This window comes from Paramacrobiotus metropolitanus, unplaced genomic scaffold (assembly GCF_019649055.1).
Source record: "Paramacrobiotus metropolitanus isolate TYO unplaced genomic scaffold, Prichtersi_v1.0 Parri_scaffold0000038, whole genome shotgun sequence".
NCBI classification, from domain to species: domain Eukaryota; kingdom Metazoa; phylum Tardigrada; class Eutardigrada; order Parachela; family Macrobiotidae; genus Paramacrobiotus; species Paramacrobiotus metropolitanus.
Window position 1 is genome coordinate 512191 of NW_026570258.1, and position 22451 is coordinate 534641.

General features: G+C 40.7%; 2 protein-coding genes across 2 annotated transcripts; one reads left to right on the top strand and one right to left on the bottom strand.

Moving 5' to 3' along the window:
• Positions 1–3767: 3767 nt before the first annotated feature.
• On the bottom strand, positions 3768–8341 carry LOC129590014 (uncharacterized). Its single transcript, XM_055484979.1, has 10 exons — positions 8058–8341; positions 7767–7990; positions 7440–7514; positions 7075–7209; positions 6643–6877; positions 6341–6471; positions 5631–5763; positions 4912–5087; positions 4670–4778; positions 3768–4163 (listed from the first exon to the last, which is right to left on the bottom strand). The coding sequence occupies exons 1-10, from the start codon at positions 8185–8187 to the stop codon at positions 4075–4077; spliced, it is 1437 nt and encodes a 478-aa protein (XP_055340954.1). The 5' UTR covers positions 8188–8341; the 3' UTR covers positions 3768–4074.
• A 346-nt stretch (positions 8342–8687) lies between these two features.
• Positions 8688–20845, top strand: LOC129589944 (uncharacterized). The gene is made up of 15 exons (XM_055484887.1): positions 8688–9401; positions 10891–11319; positions 12110–12672; positions 12962–12980; positions 13711–13867; positions 13939–14341; positions 14794–15071; positions 15663–15805; positions 16454–16594; positions 17076–17281; positions 17782–17915; positions 18525–18769; positions 19643–19762; positions 19832–19993; positions 20454–20845. Exons 1-15 carry the CDS (start codon positions 8817–8819, stop codon positions 20532–20534), a joined length of 3666 nt encoding a protein of 1221 aa, XP_055340862.1. The 5' UTR covers positions 8688–8816; the 3' UTR covers positions 20535–20845.
• The last annotated feature ends 1606 nt before the right edge of the window (positions 20846–22451 follow it).

Sequence of the window (22451 nt, forward strand, 5' to 3'; positions counted from 1 at the left end):
GCACATAAGGAGCTGGTGAACCCGTACGTATTTCTTTTGTTTTGTCCGTCTGTTGGTCACTAACAAGCTAAATATTTCCAGTGAGTTATTCGCCCACATACCAGACGCATACCGTTTTGTAGAGAAAAATCAGCTCTGTTAAGCAGTATTTTTTATAGCGGGGTGGTTTTCATAGTTATCGTTTAAAATACATTTAAAGTTAGTATTGCAAAACGTCCAGTGACGTGTCTATGCGCACTTCAAAGATGCCGCCCATCGCGCATCTGAGATACCGATCTTCTGCAGCGCATAGAGCGGTGGCCTGCCTGTGCGACATTTACGTTAGCGGAAAATAAATTTTTTTATTTGCTCTAATTTTGAGTTCACAAAGAGCGTCAATGGATTGTTGATATTTTTGCGTGCATTTAGCGTTCAAAATCCTCAAAGTTATAATTTGCTAGTTTGTAGAACCAGAAACAAAAATTACACCGAGTTGAGATGTTCAGTGCTCAGAACATACAGCGTACCATATGCCAGCTTCCACTGAATCCGGATATGATCTGCCGAGCTGATAACCACGCGATGCAGCATATCCGCGATCAGCGCGGCAGAAGATCGGTATCTCGGATGTGTGATGGGCGGCATCTTTGAAATGCGCATAGACACGTCACTGGACGTTTTGCAATACTAACTTTAAATGTATTTAAATGATAACTATGAAAACCACCCCGCTATAAAAAATACTGCTCAACAGAGCTGATTTTTCTCTACAAAACGGTATGCGTCTGGTATGTGGGCGAATAACTCACTGGAAATATTTAGCTTGTAAGAAATATTTGGCCAGTGTTCGTTTTGGTTTTCGGTATGCATCCGTCCACACGCTTATTCCGTCAATAACTGCTGTTTTGAGGCCTTTCAAAACGTGGTTTTTACATGGGTGTTCTTGTGGTATTAAGGAACAGTCTGGAGAACTAATTGCCGCCGACCATGACCGCCATCCTGCACCGGTCCACCCTTCCTTACCTCTAAAAGCAATAAGAGTCATAGGAATATCATATAAAGTTATACAAACCCCTATCTGTACGTACAATGGACTGCAAAATTAACTTAAAGGCGGAGGATACCGGCTGTGCTCTGCCGGATATATATCGGCCAGCGTCCGGTTAATTTTGCATTCCATTGTATTACCGTACATTGACAGATTACAAAAAAAATTTTATCATAAGCAGGAGGCGGAATGGTGTTCTTCTCATGAACGAATGCTGCGGTATATATGTACGTATATACGAGTAGCAACCACATACTTTAATTTCTTGCGATGCCGGAAACTTTCCGGCATTTAAAGTTATACCTCTTTCCTTGGATAATGCGTATTAAGTGCACCTCTGCTGGAATGGAAACAAGGTCAGCTTTCTCCTGCAGAATTTGTGAGCCGAGTAAGGTTCGCATCAGGCTACGGGTAACATTGTGTTTTGCATAAGAATGCCGGGTCAACCACCCATTTTTTGATTCAAATGCGAAAAGATCGGAGGCAAATAACGGACCCCAGAGGTCCACCTGCTCCGTTAGGTGCTGCAACCCATGGAAATTTATGCCGAAATTTTCTGGCTCTGAAATGCATGGGAATTTAAGCACGCGTTAGCAGTCACGGTAGGTAATCACGATCAATATACGGTATTTCTTACCAAACAAACTTGGGAAGTCATCAGAAAATTTAGTAAGGCTTCGCGAAGCACGCTCAAGGTCATCAACACGGATTTTGGAACTGTTGAGAATCGTGTAAGCATCCACCAAAAGGTACCAGTGGTTAAGGTATTCATCGGGCAGCAGACCAACCATCGATGGAATAGAGAAATAGAGTATCCAGTTACGGATATCGGATGCCTTCCACTCCTTGACATTAATACTTTGAGGTATCCGACAAATAGATGGCGGTTGACGAAATGAACGATACCGAGAGTTTGCTTGTTGTCTCTATGTACAAATGCAACTGTGCAATGAACTTTGAAAAAGCAATGTGTTTATAATTAAAAAAACCGAAAAATAAGTCTGAGTTAAGAGCACTTTTTTACGGAGCCCGGAGGTTTCGACATGATTACCTGCACTTCGTTTAAAATAGTCTGCGCCCCACTAAAAAGGATCGTGGTGTAAGCTTTTCCGACACCCAAACATATCCCGTGCATCGCGTCAATGAGAATGCCAGTGCCGAAATCAAAAGTGTTTCCAAGTCCAATAATTTGCGGCAAACCGTTGAAGCCGAGTACCTTAAAATATTTTCGATAACAATGTCTGGTATTTCCGGTTTGTGTTCCATAAAATTGAATGCAAGTTTAAAATTGATTGTTATGCTTTATGTACTGTAATTACCGGTGTTTCTGGTGTCGCCTGCTCCGCAGCCGCTCTTATAGAATCATCTGTTCGTCGGGCGCAGATGCTGTCAGGCGGATAGATGCGACAGGTGCTACCGCCTTTATGAACGCGTTCTCCTTCAATGTCACAAAGTGCGCAACACTGGAAACCACCGGGACCGACCATATTCAAATAAAATTGTCTTGCTTGTAGGTCACCAGTGATTGCAGGAATCGTAACATATACTCTTTTCCTTCCAGTTGCAAAGTTTATGAATAATCCCGAATTATTTATTTCATCAACTTCTTCCATCAGGTTGTGGATTATCGCAGCCAGTGGCGGTTTTCCAACTCCTTGCCACAGCGCGTAACTGATAATTTCTCGTTCCGGTAACGTATGTCTGCCGATAACTCGCAAATCGTGCAAAACACTGGCCATAAACTTTGAGCCGTGCTCTCAAAGATTTTCACACCGTCGGTACTCAGGATCAAAGTGAAAACCACCTCGTCATCCCCGACGTAAGGAGCCTATCGAAATTTCTCCTGGTTCTTCCTGTAGACCTTTCCGTCAGTAATATCTGTAATGGTGCCCTGGTATCTGTACGACGTCAAATTAAACTCCTTAACAACTTCACCTGAAAATTTAATTAACTACTACACGCATACTCACAATTTTTTTCATGTAATTACAAGCACAATACAAACCCTCAAATCAAATATTTATTGCTCGTTTAGAAAAATGGCCCACTCATGGTGACAGAAATGAGATACTTACACTAAAACTTTTGCTTTCGCGCACTCCAAATCACTTTTTTCTAATATTTTATGTCATTCTAATGCTAAATGACTTGTATACCGTATACGTGTTCGAAAACTCGTTTCCGCACGAAACATCCCACTGCCGATATATCCCACTCAGATGATGATGATGATGATCATCATCATCTGAGTCGGACTTTCGGGATTCCATGTCCTGGTCCTCGTCCTCCTCATTTTCTTCAGCCTCTGAGTCCTCGGGTTACGAGCCCTCAGCGTCGGAGTCACTTGGTGTCGGTGTGGGTTCCTTCTTCCCACGCCCATTTTGTAGCCGTAGCCTTTCGGCTCTTCGTAGAAGGGGCTGACGGGGCTGGCGAAGGAGGTCTGGACTGGCCAGCTGCGTTAGGCTGTGACATAGCGTTTCGCGCCACCGACCGGTTCCGGCCGAGCGCGCACGTTCCTCCTCTGCTTCCTTTCGCATGGCCACCTCTCTTCGAAAGACTGATGGTCGGGGAGGCTTTTCGTGCGGCAGATTCTTCATGGTACAGTAGTTGACGAACGGGGGCATCACGAGTTAAACATGCGTATGAGAAAAGCTGTAATTCATCCGTTAACGCTAACAAATACGTTGCTGTGCGGTTTTCTAAGGTGCTTTTCACATGTTCGGCGGTAAATGCCGACCGAGGTTGATTTTTAATAGTGAGCATTATCACGTAAGAAACGACGGGATCTCCACGGAAAACAAAAATGCAATGAACAAAACCAGTAACAAAGGGAAAAAAGCACCAGCCTGAAACGCAATACGTATGCCATATCAAATTCACATCGCGCGAAGTCCCGTCTTCCCGGTAAAAAAATAAGATCAAGTCCAATTCAACAGCAATGCACGTGCAATCAAACGACAGAATGTTCCCAAACCATCAACAGAAAAATCAGCGAGATTGTCTCCAGAATTCTATCATAACAAAAAAATGAGTCCAGGCAACGGTGGTCAGGCCAACGGCGCCGTCATCTTGCCCACGCGCACCCAGAACAACTCCAGATTCTCCCCGCCAACGGCCTCCACGTCGTACCAACGCCCTGCAAAAATACGGATTACTGTATTAAAGGCATGTACGGAAATCGACAATAAATCGCCCACAATTATTCAACAAATATTATTAAGAATAACCAGTATTTATCGAAGAAACCTCCGCATAACCAGGAATGCGGATAAAAACTTTTTACGTGTGTTTTACAATAAAATACAGAATTTCGGTCCAACTTTTATTATTCACCTGAAAATAATGTTCTATCAATTTTTTTAAAATTCAGCCCAAGCCAGCTTTATATTTTCCTGTTTGCAATTTTCTTAATAATAAAATTTTTACTAAACGAGGAGCGAAATTTTAGAATTGCAACCAATTTAATTTTACTGATTTTTCTCATTTCTAGTTCAACGAAAATTGCTTATCTCTAATATTTTTCTTGGTTCTCTGTTAGTGATACAATTTCATTATCAATTGGGATTTAATTTCAAGATGGAAAACGATGACGCAAATTTATTTTACTTTAACTAACGAATATCCAAATGCATCGAACAGTACCTGGCGCAACGGTGAAGACGCCGGCCTTCTTCACCAGAAAACTGGACAAATCCCCCACGATATTCTCCGCCGTATGCACCATCGCCTCGCCAGCGTGGACAAACATCATCTGCAATTGCAAAGCAGCACCACTGTTACAACTATCCGATACAGTAAAATAATATTAAAATTCTGATTAAGAAAGAAATTAAAAAATAAAATGCAAAATAACAGTTTAAACGGTCCAACAATCTCCCACCCACCATGTGCGCATCCGTCGAGCAGTTGGTGCCTCCCTTGCGGTGTCCCGCCTTCACCAGCACAATGCCCGATTCGGAGGCGGCCATCTTGATTAATTTGCAATACTGCACTTTATCCGTGGGACGGGCCAGTTCGCCCGCGGCGGTGTAGTACGCCTCACCGCTCGGCTCATTGGCAACTGCAGAAAAAAACCCCAAATTATTTCCACATTCCCAATTTTAAAAAAAATCGGTGAATTATTCCTAAATTTATGAAATTATTCCATGATGGTTCCTAAAATTACGAAATTATTCCTAAATGGAAATAAAATTATTCCTAAATTCTCCTAAAGAATGAAATTATTCCTAAATGATGCCAAAAAATGAAATTATTCCTAAATGGAAATAAAATTATTCCTAGATTTCCTAAAGAAGAAATTATTCCTAAGTGATGCCAAAAAAATTATGAAACTATTCCTAAATTATTCCTGAATTTAAAAAAAATTATTCCTAAAATTATGCCAAAAAATTATGAAACTATTCCTAAATTATTCCTGAATTTAAAAAAAAATTAATCCTAAAATGATGCCAAAAAATTATGAAACTATTCATAAATTATTCCTGAATTGAAAAACATTATTTCTAAATGATGCAAAAAAATTATGAAACTATTCCAAAATTATTCCTGAATTTAAAAAAAATTATTCCTAAATTGGCTGCAGTAGAACAAACGCTATACTGACCAAAAGAGACCAAATTGATATCAACAGCGTCATCAGCCGTCTGCTCCACCAGGCAGTGCGACTTTGCGGGAGATTTGGTTTTTTTCCGATCTTTTTTGGTCTTTTTCAGACGCTGGGCACTATCCGGTTTTTCCTGCAAAAACGCCACTATTATTATCGCAAAAGTGTCCAAGTAAAAACAAAATCTGTATCAAAAACGAAACTCTGCAATATTTTCGGGAGAGTGAAGTGTAGAAAGATCATTAATTTTTTCAAATTCGCATGCAGTCAGTACTTAAAATCAGTTTAAGAAAATGTATGCAAAACCGCTCTTCATCCACTAAATAAGAGTAAACGCCAACAGAAAATTCTAAAACACCAAATGCTAACAAAATGCGAAACAATAAGACTCTTACAATACCAAATCGCTACGAAGGCATTCGTGCAACGAAAATGATACGAAAATAACAAAAATATAAAAAAATCAATACAAAGTAATAAAAACAATTATTTAAAATTTTTTAAATCGTCATTTTTGATTGCGTAATAATCTGCGCTCTTTAATTTTATTTCATTCATATAGTAGTATCGAGTCGGCTGGGTGCTTGTGCCTTCGGTTTATATGACAAACTCTGAAGGAAACAGGAAGGATTACAGGAAGCGAAAAGAAGTATGAAAATCACACGTACTTGAGCGACTGAATGTCGGCTGAACGTTAACGGTTAACCTACCTTCCGCTTCTTCGTCACATCCCGATGTTTGGTTTCCGGTTGCGGCTTCGCCACTTTCTCCACTTTCTTTGTCGCCGGAGGATTCTCAGCGACCGAACCGCGCACTTCCGGAATCGGCGTATCCGCGCGAACTGTAAGAAATAAATTTACACTTTTAACGTAGGAAAATTCTACGGTAGAATTTGTTTATCCAGCACGCTGCAGACATAAAGAAAAACCAATCGGAAACCCAGGAAGAAAACAAGGAAAAAAATTAGGAAAAATTATATAAAAAATATCTACAGGTCTAACACGTCACGGACCGCTGACGATGGGTGGCTTGGTTGGTTTCGCGCTGTGCGAGCGGTCCGTGGGCTTCTTAGGGATCCGCGGACGGACCGGATTGCGGCCGATGGTGCACAACGCCGTCAGCGCCAAGGCTTTGGCGGCTCGCCCTTCCACATGCGCCCGCAGCTTCTCCGCATCAAACACCGGAATCACCTCCGTGCCGGCTCTCTTCTTGGGAGTAGTCTTCGCAGCATCCCGAAATTCCTCTTTCTATGACGACAAACAAACCTTGTTATCTTGCAACGCAAATGATTGTCTTAAAATTTTGTCCAATTTAAAACTTTCCATCTTTTTATATCCCACACAATAATGCTATTAATTTTCTTATTTCATTATTATTAAAAATTATATATAAATGTTTTACTGCATTTTTTTCAAGCAGATAATGCCGTATTTTTGATGAATACCTTTCCCTGGCTGGCATTCGGCGCGCGTGCAAACTGTCCCGTTTCAGCGCGACAGTGCGACTTCACTTTGCGGACCACCTGCGCCGTTTTGGATTCCACACGCTTCCCATCCTGTTTCCCTGCATTTCCGGCTTTCTACCATCCCCCGCAACGAAATACACAATCAGCATAAAATTCTGCCAATTTCTCAAAGTTGAACTGTCAAAATTAGTTGTCTTATTAACGACGAAATCGAAAACAAAATTTCCGAATTAATGTCGGATGAGCGTTTCAAGGTTTACTCGTGCCCGAGTTTTTCTGCATGTTTTGATTACGCAAGGATAATTTTTTTCATCAAAACTAATTCACGGTTTTCCTGCATTTACCGTGAGAATGACGCCTGCAACGGTTTCCGCTCGCATCCCCTGTCGAATATTTTCATCCACGATTTTTTTCACAGCCTACGAAAAACGAGTAAAAATGGTACAAATCAATGCATAATTAGATGATGGCAAAATTCTGTAGATTACAGATCACTGATTTGTTACGCAATAACAATTTATAACACTCTTGACATAAAATTGCTCATACCCAGAGCAATAAATACTGAATTTTGAATAATAATAATAACACAATATTCATAATTTAAACATAATTAAAATATTATTGATATTCGGGAAATTAAAATACAAAAAATATTTTTCGTTGCCTACCGTCTGGTCTTTGCGCGGTCGGCCCTTGCTCTTCTTGGGCACGGTATCCAGCGCGAAATTATCGCTGTGAAATTTCCTGCTCTTCCCGTTCGTCATGAGTGCCGTTTTGGACGAAGAGGAGCCATTATTCAGGGAGGACTGCGACGAGTACGTCCCGTCTTGATGTGCTTCGAAGCTCACGGCTTTACCGTCGTACGTCTCCACTCCCGCAAATCGCAGATTCCCTGTCACATACACAATCCCCATAAACGATAACTGGTAAATTTTGAGAGGATTGTACAGGGCACCCACCCTGGCCATCATCCAGATATACTGCGCGCTGATCGGCTGGCAACGGCGGCAGACGAGCGCGATCGGAGCGACGCGGTTCGGTCTGCAGTTTCTGCTTCTTCGCCACTCCGCTCAGCTTGTTCTTCGCCATTTGCGCGCACACAGTTGAGCTACGCACAATAAATTTTAAAAGAAAACAATTTTAAAAAACAATTACTTCATAACTCGGATAAACGGCAAACACGCAAAGACCAAAGTGATTTTCATTCCTGCAGATTTTATTTGCGTATTTTCCAGCCTGAAAATATTTTTCGCTCGACATTTGACAACAACGGCGCGTTTTATCGTGAAAGCTCGAAGCCAGGTTAGAGGCATAGCGAGCCGAGGCACCACATGTTTTGGCGGGGGCATCATCTCGTCGGTATGACCAGGTCGACCGCCACAGTAGTCGGTCTGTATAACAAGTGTTCAATCGCTTCGGCGCAGCCTGCAGAAGAACTGCTCGTTATCAGACAGGGAAACACCTACTACAGAGTCGTTTATGTATGCGCTTGTTTCATGTAAAATGAACAAGTGGCGCTTGAAGTTCCCTGTCATCGAGTTGCCCACACTTAAAAATGACGTGAAAAATAAACAGAAACTTTTGGAAACGGCGTTCTGAAAAATCAAAAATGTTTTTGAAGTCTGGCTGGAAGTGATGTTTTGGTTTTATTGCTGAAATCACTACAGTTTCAAATCAAGTAAATTTTTAGTACGTGTTTAAGACGTTGCATAATAAAAATGGCCGATCCCTTCGCCTCCGCCTTCGAACCATCGTTTTCATCACCAGCCCAACCCAACTTCTCCCCCCGGCCCTCCATCTCGGGCTTCCCCGTGGCGCCCAATCAGGTCCTGGCCGTGTGGTCCGTCACGGCGCCCGAGAAGGCCAAATCCGATCAGATCTTCCTGACCATCGACACCGATCAGGACGGATTGATCAACGGCGGGGAATGCAAGGGTATCTTCCTGCAGTCCGGACTCCCCCCACCCATGCTGGCCCACATCTGGACGCTGTGCGACATTAAAAAGAACGGGATGCTGAACGCCGAGCAGTTCGCCCTGGCCTTCCATCTCATCCACCAGAAAGTCAAGTCCAACACGGACCCCCCGACGGCCCTGTCCCCCGACCTGGTACCCCCCTCCATGCGCCAGTACTCCACGCAGTTCCCCGTTCCGGGCGTCACGGGCCCGCTGGAGGACAGTGAGGAAGGCGGGGATGAGGATTTGAAGAAGGAGATTAAGGCGCTGGAGGAGGAGATTAAGGGCATCCGGGCCGATAGGGCGCAGCTGGTGCAGGATGTGGAAAGTCGCAAAGCAGAAGTCTTGGTAAGCCTGAGTTAGGATACAATGGTAAGCTTAAATAAATAAATAAATAAGGTAGCTGAACTAAATCATAAAATTGAATTACGTACATTATTAAAAAAATATCAAATTAATTAAAACAGGATTGGATGTTTTGGTAGTACCTAATTTTGTAGCAGTAGTGTCTGGTTAATACTGTCGTACTCTGTAATTATGAATCGAAATAAAGAAGAGAATAGTATTAATCGTAAATCAGAAGATCCTACATTGGTGAGATATGTTTAAATTGATGAAATTTATTTTTTTTTCGATGACAAATTTTCTAATTTTTCAGCAGAAAATAGCAAAAGTGTGCTTTGTGCTTCTGACTGGTGAGTTTTTGTATTCGGCAGGAAATTTCTAAATTTTAATGTTAGTAAATAGTAAATCTGGGTATTGGTAAAAGTTTCAGTTATATATGGATTGCGTGATACAGTATGAACACTGGCGGGCAGAAAGTCATGTACCGTACTAAAATTTCTTTTAAGTTAAAATTAAGTAAGTATTATGTTTATCTCTGTGATAATGTGATAAAGAGGTTTATCTCTGTGATAAAAAGCTGTAATAGTATAAATTCATAAAATATTGGTAAAAAGTAACGTAATGATAATGATTTTTTTTTATTCTACTTAAGTATTTGCGAATACTTTTTTGCTGTGAAACAACGTCTCCGATGGTTAGATTTTGCCACTTGTCTACGAAATTTGTGGTCCATCTTATGAGCATACTCACAGTCAGGTGATCTTAAAAATCAGACTATCTTTATTGATCTTAAAAGCGCATAATTTAGAGTTACACTATTATTACGCGAAAAGGAATGGAATAGGGCGTGCCGTTGCAGCAGTTTTTTTAATAATTTTTTGTTGTCTTCATTATTTTTGCACTTATGTGTTTTTTTTTTAAATTGATATTATTCATAAATAAATTTACGAGAACAGCAGTAATTACTGTACGGAACTGACATCCACCTACTTGAATTTCTAAATTTCCTTGGTAGTATTGTAGTAAATAGTAATTTTCAGTGGCAGTTTTGATTAAGGACTACGTGATATGAACACCAGCACAAGAAAGCCATGTACTTAAATTTGTTTTTCAGTTAAAATTAAACATTGCGCTTTTCACTGTGAAGCGATGTGCGAATATGAAACTGAGTAAAAAGTAACGCGAAATTTATAATTTCAGTTTTATTCCAAAATTTCGCAATTACTTTTTTGTTGTGAAACACCGACTTGTAAATACTGTTGCGCGCCACTTGTCTACGAAACTCACGTTCTCACGTGTGTTCCATTTTAGGTTAAAGGCGATTCTAAAATCACGCTTTATTAAACCATCTTAAAATCTTAAAATCACACTATTATCGCGTGCTATTATTACGGGAAAAAAAGAGTTCGACGGGCCATGCTGTTTTTTTACACGTTTTTTGTTTTTACTGTTTTTTATTTTTTTTTATTGTTATCATTTTTTCTCTCAATAGGGACGTCAGACGGAGCTGCAGAACATGACGAAAGAGCTGGAGCAACTACAAACCGCCGCCAAACAGCTGGACTTCCAGCGCGGGGAAGCGCAGAAGCGGCTGGACGACCTGGACGCCCAGAAACTCCGTCTGCAGTCCACCCACACCGCGCTGACTGCCGAAATCCAAGCGGAACGTGAGAAAACCCGCGAACTGCGCGGGGAGATTGAGCGCCGGCAGCGCGGGCAAAAGGACGAAGAACTGGAAGCCAGTCAGAAGAAGGCGGAGTTGGAGCGGCTGAAACGGGAGGAAGCGACGCTGGCGCAGAAACTAGACCACCAACGGGCGCAGATGGCCAGTCTGGAGGTGGCGGTACGCGAGGGTGACGGGCGGATCGGGCAGATTGAGGAGCACATGGCCACACTGGCGGCTATGAATGCGTCGCTGCGCGTAAGTTGCTCGTTGTGTTTTGAACGGTTTAGATGATTTTTATATTTTATACGACGAGGCTACTTTACTGCATAAATTTTTATTCAAATTGTAATAATAATTAAACAAATTTTAATACTGTACTGATTAAATAAATAATATTGCTCATTTTATTATGAATTAAATAAACAGTAATACCTAATTAATTTTATTATTGAATAATTATTATTAGGACTCGTAGTACTTGATTGAAATATTAATTCCGTAAATTTTTTGTACTCCCTTGTATGGCAAATAGCCAAGTATCAGTCCACGTTACGGCAGGTGATTTTGGTTTGGTTTAAATTAGTTTTGACCAAAAAAATTGTTTCATAATTCCATAGAAGTACTCATAATTTTTTTATTGGTAATCGTCGGAAAAGCGGTATAACTTCCGGATTGCGGACCACTGCACTACGATTCGCACTATCTGGGAATCGTTTTTATTATGACGTTGCGGTTTGGTAAGTTTTCGGTATTATTGGAGCGTGTATTTAGTATTTATTTTTATTTTTTTCATAGATTAATTGTGGCAAGCTGCTAACTATTGACACCAAATATTACGAGTCGCTTCAGTTGAAGGAGATTTTATTTATTTTGCCAAAAAATGTTATTTTTAGATTTCAGGGCTGCAATATTTATTGCAATATTTTCAGGCCGGTTAGTGTGTTCTTATCAGACCACTACACTACGATTCTCATTTATTCAGAGCGTGCTTGACACGATATTATGGTGCGATAAATTCCCGCTATTTTTATTTTGTCTTTTACAGGATGCCATCACGCAGTTCGACGCCGCGCTGGCCTCCAACGACACCTCCGGCATCAACCACACCTACCTGCACCGCCCCCTCTCCGACTTCACCTTCAACGCCGGCCTCCTCAACTTCCAGCCCATCTCCGCCGCGCCGACCTTCCCCGTCAAGACCCCCGTCACCAGCGCCTTCGACGACCCCTTCCGAGGCGAAGACCCCTTCGCCTCGTCGGCCGCCTCAACCACCATCGTCAGCGATGATCCCTGGGGCGCCTCGCCCTTCGGCGCCTTCGCCGCGGACCCCTTTGGGGGCGGGGGCGGCGGTTTCCCCCCGGAATCCCCGCTGCCGGCCCTCCCCCCGAAGAAGAGCGCGCTGACGCTGGGCGGGGCCGTCAATAAGCAGCCGCCGCCGCGGCCCGCCCCGCCCAAGGCCGGGAAGAAGGAGGGCAGTAGTCCGGCGCGTGACGCCTTCGAGAGCGATCCCTGGGGGGCGGGGGGCGGGGCGGACGGGGTGTACGCCTTCCCCGGGTTTGAGCAGCCGCAGGCGTCGTCCTTCGCTACGGATTTCGATGATTTCGGGAAGTTCTGAGACGGAATTGGGTGGTCTGTAATCTGCGGTGCGGTCTCGGTGATTAAATGTGTTTGTTTATACATTCGTCGTGTTGTATTTATTTTCCAGCAGATTTCTCACGGGTTCAACCGATTTTGATTGTGGTTTTGAAAATTAATAAGAAATTCCATAGTGATTGATAATAGTGTGTTGTGTTTCACGTTTTGGCAGTGTTTAGTCAGTTTTGTCATTTATTTTGGCGCACATGCACATGCAGTTTTCAGTTATGAAGTGCAGTAATGTTAAATTGATAAATTTAAGTTACTGTAATATTGTTCTTGTATGTGCGGATGTCAGTGTCCGAATGTGCTAAATAATGAGAATATTAATTCGGAACAATAAACGGCTAATCTGTTTTTATTGTGGAATGCTTAGGTTTCACGAGGGAAAATATATACAGTACATTATAAACCGGGCTTTTTAGTTTCTGGGCTGGGTAAAAAATTATTTTAAACCACCAAAATTGCCGCATTTAAAACTATGGTATAAAATTAAATACTTAAGAGGAGAACATTGCTGATTTACAGCGAGTGCTTACTTGTTGCGAGTCGGAAAATGAGATTTTATGGGCTATCTTAGTGCAGTGGCAAAAAATGTATAAAAATAAGTGTAGGTGTTGATTGCTGAACACAGTTACTTCAACACCGCTTTTGGACGCGGGAGTTCTGCAGTCTTATTCATAATAACAACCAAATTATGTATTTTTTTTATTTTATACAACCTACAATTTTAATTCTGGGTAAAACTGAATAATGGGCTGGATTGTTGTCCTTTTATTACACGTGCACTGACGGTGAAGTGCCAGCTGCGTGGTGTGGACGTACAGTAAACTCGTACAGCAGCACGTATCACGTACGGAAAACTATCAGTAGCGCTACCTTGTCGACCAGACTCACTCGATCTGGTGTTTTCACTGTTTTGACTTTTGATGCTCAATAGTCAATTAGCACATGTTTACTTTTCGTCATATTCACTTCCGCTTTTTCCCACATCGTGGTTAATACTTATAGTACGGGATTTCAATCGTTAATCATCGGCCATCACAGAAAATGGAGCATCAAGATGAGGTGCCGAGCGACAGCGAGGAAACATCCACTAACCCGAAAAAGAACCAGAAGCGCAAATCGGACAACAGCTCCGACACATCCCCGACTGCATCACGTCGAGGCAAACGTCTTTCAACCCCCTTCCCCAACTTTTCCTGCTAAAAAAATCACCGCTGGTTTTTCCCCTTGTAGATACTTCAGCTGAAACATCTAGTGGTAAGGAGTCTGCCCAGAAGATGAAGAAATCCAATGAACAGATTTCCACGAACCCTGTCGCCCAGCCGTCCGCCCCGGGATCCGATGACGAGGAGATGCCCGCGCTGCTGGATCCCTGGCAGATGCGCGAGCTGGCCCTGGCCGAGCCGAACCGGATGAAGCAGGAGATGTCACGGGAGCGTATGAGCGAGCGCATCGCCACCCTCCAGGAGAATGAGGAGGCGGCGCAACGCGATGCGCTGGCGGACATGCCCCCCCTGATGGAGCCGGGGGCGGCGGGGGGCCGGGCGCGGGGCATTCGGATTATCAGCGTGTCCACCGGGTCGGATGAGGAGGAGGGACCCAACGCGGACGATCTGCCCGATCTCCTGTCTCCTGGGTGAGAAAAACATGCAAAATATTTTTATTAGTTAGCTGTTAGGAACTTATTTTTCAAAGTGCCTTTTTAATTAGATTTTTTCTTTTTAATCAGGTTTTCTGACTAGTTTTCAACGTGCTCTTTTTAATACTTTTTCGTTGTATTTTTTTAGAAATTTTCTTTGTAATTACGGTTTATATTTTGTGGAGGTTTTTGTTGTCTTGAAAAGAAATTATTACGGTTGTGCGCAGCGGCTTTTTGAAAATGTTGGGCAAATTAGCGCTTGAATTATGAAATTTATGTCATGTGAGTTAATTAACGTTAAAAGGGTAAAACGCGTGCGAACCGATTCCTTTGAGATTTTCTTGATGATTGCCTATTGTTGTAGAGTATTACGAACAGGGATTTCAGAAGGGTGATTATTAGGAAGAAATACAATATTTTCCGTTATAAGTACGTATTTTCTCGGGCAGGGACTCGGATCGCATGGAAGTGTCGGACGATGAAGATGAGGACGAGGCCCGCGGCGACGCCCAGTCGGACAACCCCATCCTGTGGCACACCCCCGCCGACCCCCACGAGCTCATCGCCCCCCTCCCGCCCCTGTCGCCCCGCCAGTCCCTGCCGGCACTGCTGCTGTGGAAAGAGCTCAATCCTTTCCCCGCCGCGCTGCAGCTGCGCCAGAAACTCGCCTCCCACCGCGATCTCGTCCAGCGTCTGGGCCTCTACGCCACCCTCGACCATCATACCGGTATGGTTCGTCTGAAACAGCGTAAAATTACTGCAGAACGGAATCCGGGGCGTATCCTATGGAATACTCAGTTTTCTTTCACATTATTCGTGATTTCTTTAACTTTTTGTGGAGATTTTCTCTGATAAAATTTCTCAATCTTTTGCCAGATGTTTTGGAAATTTAATTCCTATGAATCGTTGAGCTGTTTTCGAAATTATTAATTATTATTTTGTTTTGAATTTTTTCCAGTTTTTAAATTATTTTCAAGATATTGTCTAAAATAAATTGCGAAGTCGGTGCTATTAAATGCTTTCAGAAATGTCTAGATTTCTGAACTTTTTAGCCGTTTTGTTCACTTAATTTATAACATTGTTTTGCCGATATTCTGTGATTCAAATTCTTTCTGATCGTTCGGAGCTAGTTTCAGAATTGTAATTCTGGAAATTTTTGAAATTATCACTACTCATACTCGTAATTGATGTTTTGGGTTTCGTATTTTGTACATTATTAAAACAGGATTTCCTTCATCGCGGTGCTGGCGATAGCTGTATATGCTTCTCCATTAGAAACTGCGGGGGCGAAACGTGAGTTTTTTGTGCTGTGTTGCAGGCTGTGTGAATGCGCTGAACTTCAATCCGGCCGGGACGCTGTTGGCCAGCGGATCGGACGATCTGGAGGTGGGCGTGTGGGATTGGATGCAGAAGAAGCTCAAGTACTCCTTCCCCTCCGGCCACAACGCCAATGTCTTCCAGGTACCCGTCTAACTGCGTTTTTTAAGCGGTAATAATTTTGTTGCCACGCTAATTGTGTTATAATCCGTGGAATATGGTACAGTACGCATAAATAATACTTCCGGAAATGCCTCGAATCACGTTGATAATAATCGTTAATCAGCTGGTCTAAAAAGAAAATACAGGCCTCTGTATTCTGTTCTGTTAACCCATTTTTTTTATCAACCATTTTCCTGTTGACGGCTGGCAGCCTCAGAAGTTACTCTGGATTATCCAGTGTACTACGCTTTCTGTGTTGTAAATAGTACTGAAAGCCTATTGCTGCAATAGAGATTAGAATGTTGTCATGTGACAATGTAAATTGAGTGTATTAATTTTTCTGTTGAACCCGGTTAAAATGAAAAGTATCTTAAAAGTTTACATTATGTTGTATCATTAAAAAAGTACTGAATAATTTGTCAACAGAGATCGAGTTGATTATTCAGTATACTGCGAGTGCGTTTGATATTGAATTTACCCACTGGACTACGTATTCTGTCGTCGAAAGGTAGATAAATACATCGTTGTCGAATTGTCATAAAAATATAAAAAAAAATCTGGGAAAGTAAAATAGCTAAATAAAATAAAGTATCTGTTGATTAAATATGCGGGATGTGTGATTGATTGCAGACGAAATTCTTGCCGTTGAGCAACGATTCACTGATTGTGACGGCGTCGCGGGATGGTGGAGTGCGCTTAGCGGAATTGTCGATGGCCGGCGGACGCCCGAAAATCCGGCATTTATGCCGACATCACGGCGCCTGCCATAAGGTTGGTAAAATATGCCGATAAATTAATTCGTTACTGTCCGTTTTCTACGTAACGATCGTCTTTAAATAAATACGGAAATTATACTTATGGTTTGTCGATATTAAACTTAATTGTTTTTCGGTGCGTTTGTCGCAGTTGTTTTTAGTTAAAATTTGGTAGAAGTGCTGAACTTCTTTTCGGTAGCCCATAATTATTTTCGGTGGAATATTTCCAGTAGATGTTCGAAACTGATTTTCCGTACAATGGTCTGCATTATTGCTGGTGGATTCCAGTAATGAAATTGTAGTAAATGTTTCGAATTCTTTCCGATGCATTTCAGTACTTAATTATTTTTTCGGTAGAATATTTTCAGTAGATTCCCGTAGATTATTTTCCGCTGGTGTTTTATGCATTAGTGAATTTTTCCGGTAGATTTTATCGTCCCAGCAAATGAATTTTAGTGCTAGACTGCTAGTCAATGCTTCCACTTTTTCCTCCGCAGATTGATGTAAGAGCCGATGCGCATTATCATATTCTGACCAGCGGCGAGGACGCCGTGGTGAACTACATCGACGTGCGGGAAGCCAAGGCCCGTAAATGCGTCGTGGTGCGGGATTCTAAGAGCTCCAAAGTGCCGCTGTACTCCATTATGTCCAATCCGCTCAACGCCCACGAATTCGTCGTGTCCGGCTACGGAAAATACGTCCGGTAGGGTTTCCAATTTCTCTAACTAGACATTAAACAAGTCACGAATTAATTAAGTTCACTAAGTAAATGTTTTTGCTGAAATTCTTTTTGAATATCTACCGCTGAATTTATTTCAGTTTTGCTGATTAGCTTGTTTTTATTTGTTATTTACCATTACAAATTATTCTTTTGATTTATTATTTGTTTGTTATTTATTAGTAACCATTGCCGATTGAATTGAATTATTTTTATTTTACTATTGCAAATTGAATTAAGTTATTTCTTATTTATCATTGCAAATTGAACTGAGTTACCTGTAATTATTATTTACCATTGCAAAAGTACCAGTAAATTCGAGAACGTTAGGCCCGCGTTCATTACTGAAGTATACGAAAAAGTACGTAAATGAGAACAGCAATGTATTTTTAAGTTGCGCTTGAAGGCAAAAAATGCAGTGATAATTTTTGCTCGTGTAGTAAGATTTAATCAATAATTGCTACATAATTTTGCTGTTACGACAGCGCGTATGATATGAGAAAATTGGACTCGGATCCGTCCAAATGCCAGCCGATACTGAGCCTCTGCCCGCCGCTGCTGCAGCCGAAAAGCAGCGCACTGAGCGTCTCATCCGCCGTCTACAACTACAACGGATCCGGTGCGTTGGATGTTGTGCATTGACAATTAGTACTAGTGTAGTATTACGTTACATAATTGTAAGTTCATTTTTGATGAAGAAAAACACTGTAAGAATGAATTAATCGTCTCCCGGAATTAAACCCCCGGATAAAAAATTCAATGATTAAATATGTTTTGATAATTAACAACAATTTCTAGGGAAGAAATCAATCAATGAAAATAAATTTGACAAAGTAGATTTCACAAATAATATTCTTGATGCTTAAAAGGAATTTCGGAAGAAATAAATCGTCCATCAGAATTAATTTCGATTAAGCATATAATTTTTGCGGACAAAGCGAATTTGGATAAATATGGAATAAGTTTTTTGAATTTCGATTATCCTGCATAAATAAACGTCCATCGAAATTAATCTCGACAAAGCATAATTTGCGATTTTAAATAAATGAACAATAAGTTTTTTTTGGTTTTCAGTTTTTCTTGATAGGTAAATCGTCCCTCGAAATTGATCTCTAAAAAACATAGAATTGTGCGGATGAAGCGATTTTTGACAAATAAGAAATCAGTTAATAACTCGTCTGTGGATTGTGGATATTGATCTGATGTATACACAAAAAAATAATTGTAGAAATTCTGGCCACCTACAATGACTTCCACATTTTCCTGTTTAAAAACTGCGCGGACGAAACGGTGGCCACGGTGGATCTGCAGCACTACGAGGGCCATCGCAACAACCAGACCGTCAAGGGCGTCAACTTCTACGGCGCCAAGAGCGAGTACGTGGTCAGCGGCAGCGACTGCGGCCGCGTCTTCTTCTGGGACAAGGAGACGGCAAGGATTGTCCACTATCTCATGGCCGATGAGATCGGCGCGGTAAGAGCGATAACCCGATTTTTGTTTTTTTTTATTATTTTTGAGGAGAAAATAGTTGATTTCCTCCCCACAACTTATGGTTGTTTTAGGCTTCCAGCTCTGTTTGTGCAGCGTCGTCTGCAGTGATCTGCGATGAAAATGCATCGTATAAAATAATTCAGAAAAATAATAAACAAAAATTAAAATAATAATAAAAAAATAAAGAAAAATAGTGATAATAATAAAATAATAGGTGTATAAAATAACGCTAAAAAATAGGTCATATGTATATTAATATTTTATTGATTTAATGGTACTGGTATTATTATAAATCAAAATATAAGGAAATTAATATATACGTTGGTTATATGTCTGTGAGTGTTAAGTTTTACTCGCTCAAGGATATCGGCAGTTGTGCAGTCGTTGTGCAATCTGCCAAAGTGGAAAACGTGGTCTTATACGGTGTTTTCGTAGTGTATCGGCTCAGTGGTCGATTAAACTCGGAAAGTGTGCTGAAATTCCGTGTATATGAATTTATGCAAATTTGTTCTCAAATATTGCCGAAGTTTTTCCACAGCTTTTGCTTCTGTGGGGTATGTTTTTGAAACAAGCCCTTGGAAAAAAATCCGTGTGAAAAACAGCGATTAAATGGAATAACATTACAATTTAATTGTAATTAAATACCGGCATATTTTCGGTGGTTTCTTGTCCGGTAGACAATTTCGGTTACGTTGTTATTTTTTGTGCATTAAATTCTGGTGGCGCCCTCGCCATAGTTTTCTCCACATTTGTGTTTTAACCAGCTCATTTGAATGATTTAAAAAATTGTAATAGCGCAATTTGAAACTGTGGTTTTTCTGCGTGATTTTTTCTATATTTAACGATTTTTTGCAGGTGAATGTTCTGGAGCCGCATCCCCGGGATCCGTATTTCGCCACCAGCGGACTGGAGCATACCGCCAAGATTTGGGCACCTCTCAACGATGAGCCAGCGAATTTGGAAGATCTCATTCCCGTAATGCGCAGTTAACAGCCATTTTAAATGAATTAAAATCCGATTTTTACCCGGGTGTTTTTTGGACAGATTATCGATAAGAACAGCAACGAGCGGAAACGCGATGCCCGGGAAATGGGCAATCATTCGGCCCGCGAAGAGCGATTCTTTATGATGCTGATGAACCATATTGCTCGTCGCGCCAACCGTGCCAATCGCGATAACAACAACGACAACGAGGATAACGCTCCGGTAAAAATTTATATTTTTAATTTTGTTTAGGTAGTAATTTTATTTATTCAACGATTTCTGTTGATTATTTTCAAGATATTTTTGTTTGATATTGCATACGAGTATTTACATTTTCAGATACATTTTTGTACATATTTTTCGTTGTTTTTAATCCTCATTTGTTTTATTTTAACTTTTTACCTACTCGAATATGGAATTTGATGTTCATATTTTTGAATTTTTCATTCCCGTTTTTATTTATTTTTTCATCGAGGGTGATATTTTTTGTTTTATTCGAGCACGTTGGGGTAACGTTGCACGTTTTATTCGTTGCACGTTGGGGTGTGGTTTCTTACTTGGTATTTAAGTATTTAATTTAAATTTAATCTTATTAGTTTTGGCAATGAGTAATCATTGTGAAGTTTGTTCTTATTAGTTGATTGATTTTATTTTATTGCTATTTAAATTCAATTTAAATTAGGAGGAAGCGGAGAACGATTCGGATGAGAGTGAAGGCGATGCCGATGTGCAGGTGGGCCGGGTCCGCTGTGGAACGAACTGACGCTGCGAATTTTCTTATGTTTTTTTGGGAATGAATCTGGGATTGTGGGAATAATATCCCATGCGTTTGATGATCGCTGTTTGTGAAAATTCATAGAAAATTGTAAATCCTTATTTTGTTGTCGGAAGGGGATCTGCTGTACAGTACAGATGCGGAGGATGAATTTATTACTGGTTAATAATTGCGTTGAAGGCCGGATTGTAAAGGCGTTGTAGAGTTTTTCTGATGTACAAATTCCCCGAAATGTGTAGAATAATTTTGAGAGAGAAAATAAATAGACGGTGGAGAAAAATAAAAAGAGAAAAAAGAAAAGAAAAATGAAAAAAGTAAACGTCTCGAATTAATAAAAAGTTAGTAAATTAATAAATAATGAAATTACTGTAATAAAAATTAATAAATTAATAAAAATTAATAAAAAATTAATAAATTAAAATTAATTAAAATAGATTAAATGTAAATTAATAAAAAATAGAGTTTTCTTGGAAGTACAGAAAGCGAAAACTGTAGCAAAAAATAACAGGAATTTTTTGCAAATGTATATATACAGAGTTTATGGAAAATGTGCGGAAAAACTGAATCGGCGATCAATCACGGCGAAGAGGAGCGCTTGCAAAAAATATGATTTACGCTGAAATATTTCTCGTATTTTAACTGCAGTTAAATGGTTTTAATATGATATTTCCCGAAAATTCTCGATGCTTTTCCGCGTATCGCGGGTTTACGTCAGTGCAGTTGAATTTGTCGGCGAAAAATGATGGCGACTGCCACCTTCATCGCGGGATTCCTTTAGCTGCAGGATGAATGTCCCATAGGAAAACAGAATGCCAACCATCTAGAAAACCGATAAAAACTATTAAAAGATATATGTAATTTAATTATCAATCGAAAGTTTAACAAATTCCTTTAATTAACGATACATACATATAGATAAACTGTTTTTAACCAATGAAATCTTTACAAAATCATTTTAATTAACAATAAAAAATTGTAGCAGGTTTTTTTAAAATTGCTGATATAATAATTTAATTATTTTAATTAATGACAGAAAATATTTGGATCAACTTGTCTAACTATTTGTAACTAACTAAGTATTTGTAACGATACAAATGCTATGAAAGTGCATGGGTTATTGATTAAAAAAATGTTATAAAAGTAGTTCAACCAAAAAAAGCGACGGCTGACCGTCGCAATGAAAGAGCGATCCACCAGAACAATTCCCGCGATAGAGAAGCCGGTCGGTTTTGCTGTGACACGGTGGAGAGTGGCCAACAGTTTGGTGCTGCCTTTATTACCGTCGGTCTCCGCGTTGATCCTGTCTTGCAGTTCATCGGAAATGTCAGCCTGTAATTTTTTTTTAAATTTATATGTACATATTAACATGTATGAGCATTTAAAATAAGTTTGCTGTATATGAGTTTAGTTCTATGTAGTTTGTCAAATTTTTATATACTTGTACTGTTGTACATGCATATAAAAGTGGTTTATATTTAAAATTTACGAATTCAAAAAGTTATGCTAGACAGGCCAGGCTAAATTATTATTCGCATTATTTAAATCTACTCGTTCAAAAATTTAAATAACCTGTTCGTGCACGTAAATCATAGAGAGCGTAATGGTCAGCAAAACGATCAGCAGGACAATTCCGCTCTGGATCTGCACACCGGCCGATAAATACACCGTGGAACGCGATCCCGCGACACTGTTGATGATCCACACAATCCACAAGGTCGCTTGCAGATAGAACAGCAGGAAAAACACACCCATGTGATCGGAGAACCGCTTAATGCACCGGCACAATGTGGTATGATCCTGTACTACGGTATCTACCAGCTCGGTGTCCGTCACGCAGCGGAGACGCTGTTTCATCCGATGACACAACCGTCCAGAAACCAGGCACACCAGAAAGCACATCCCGAT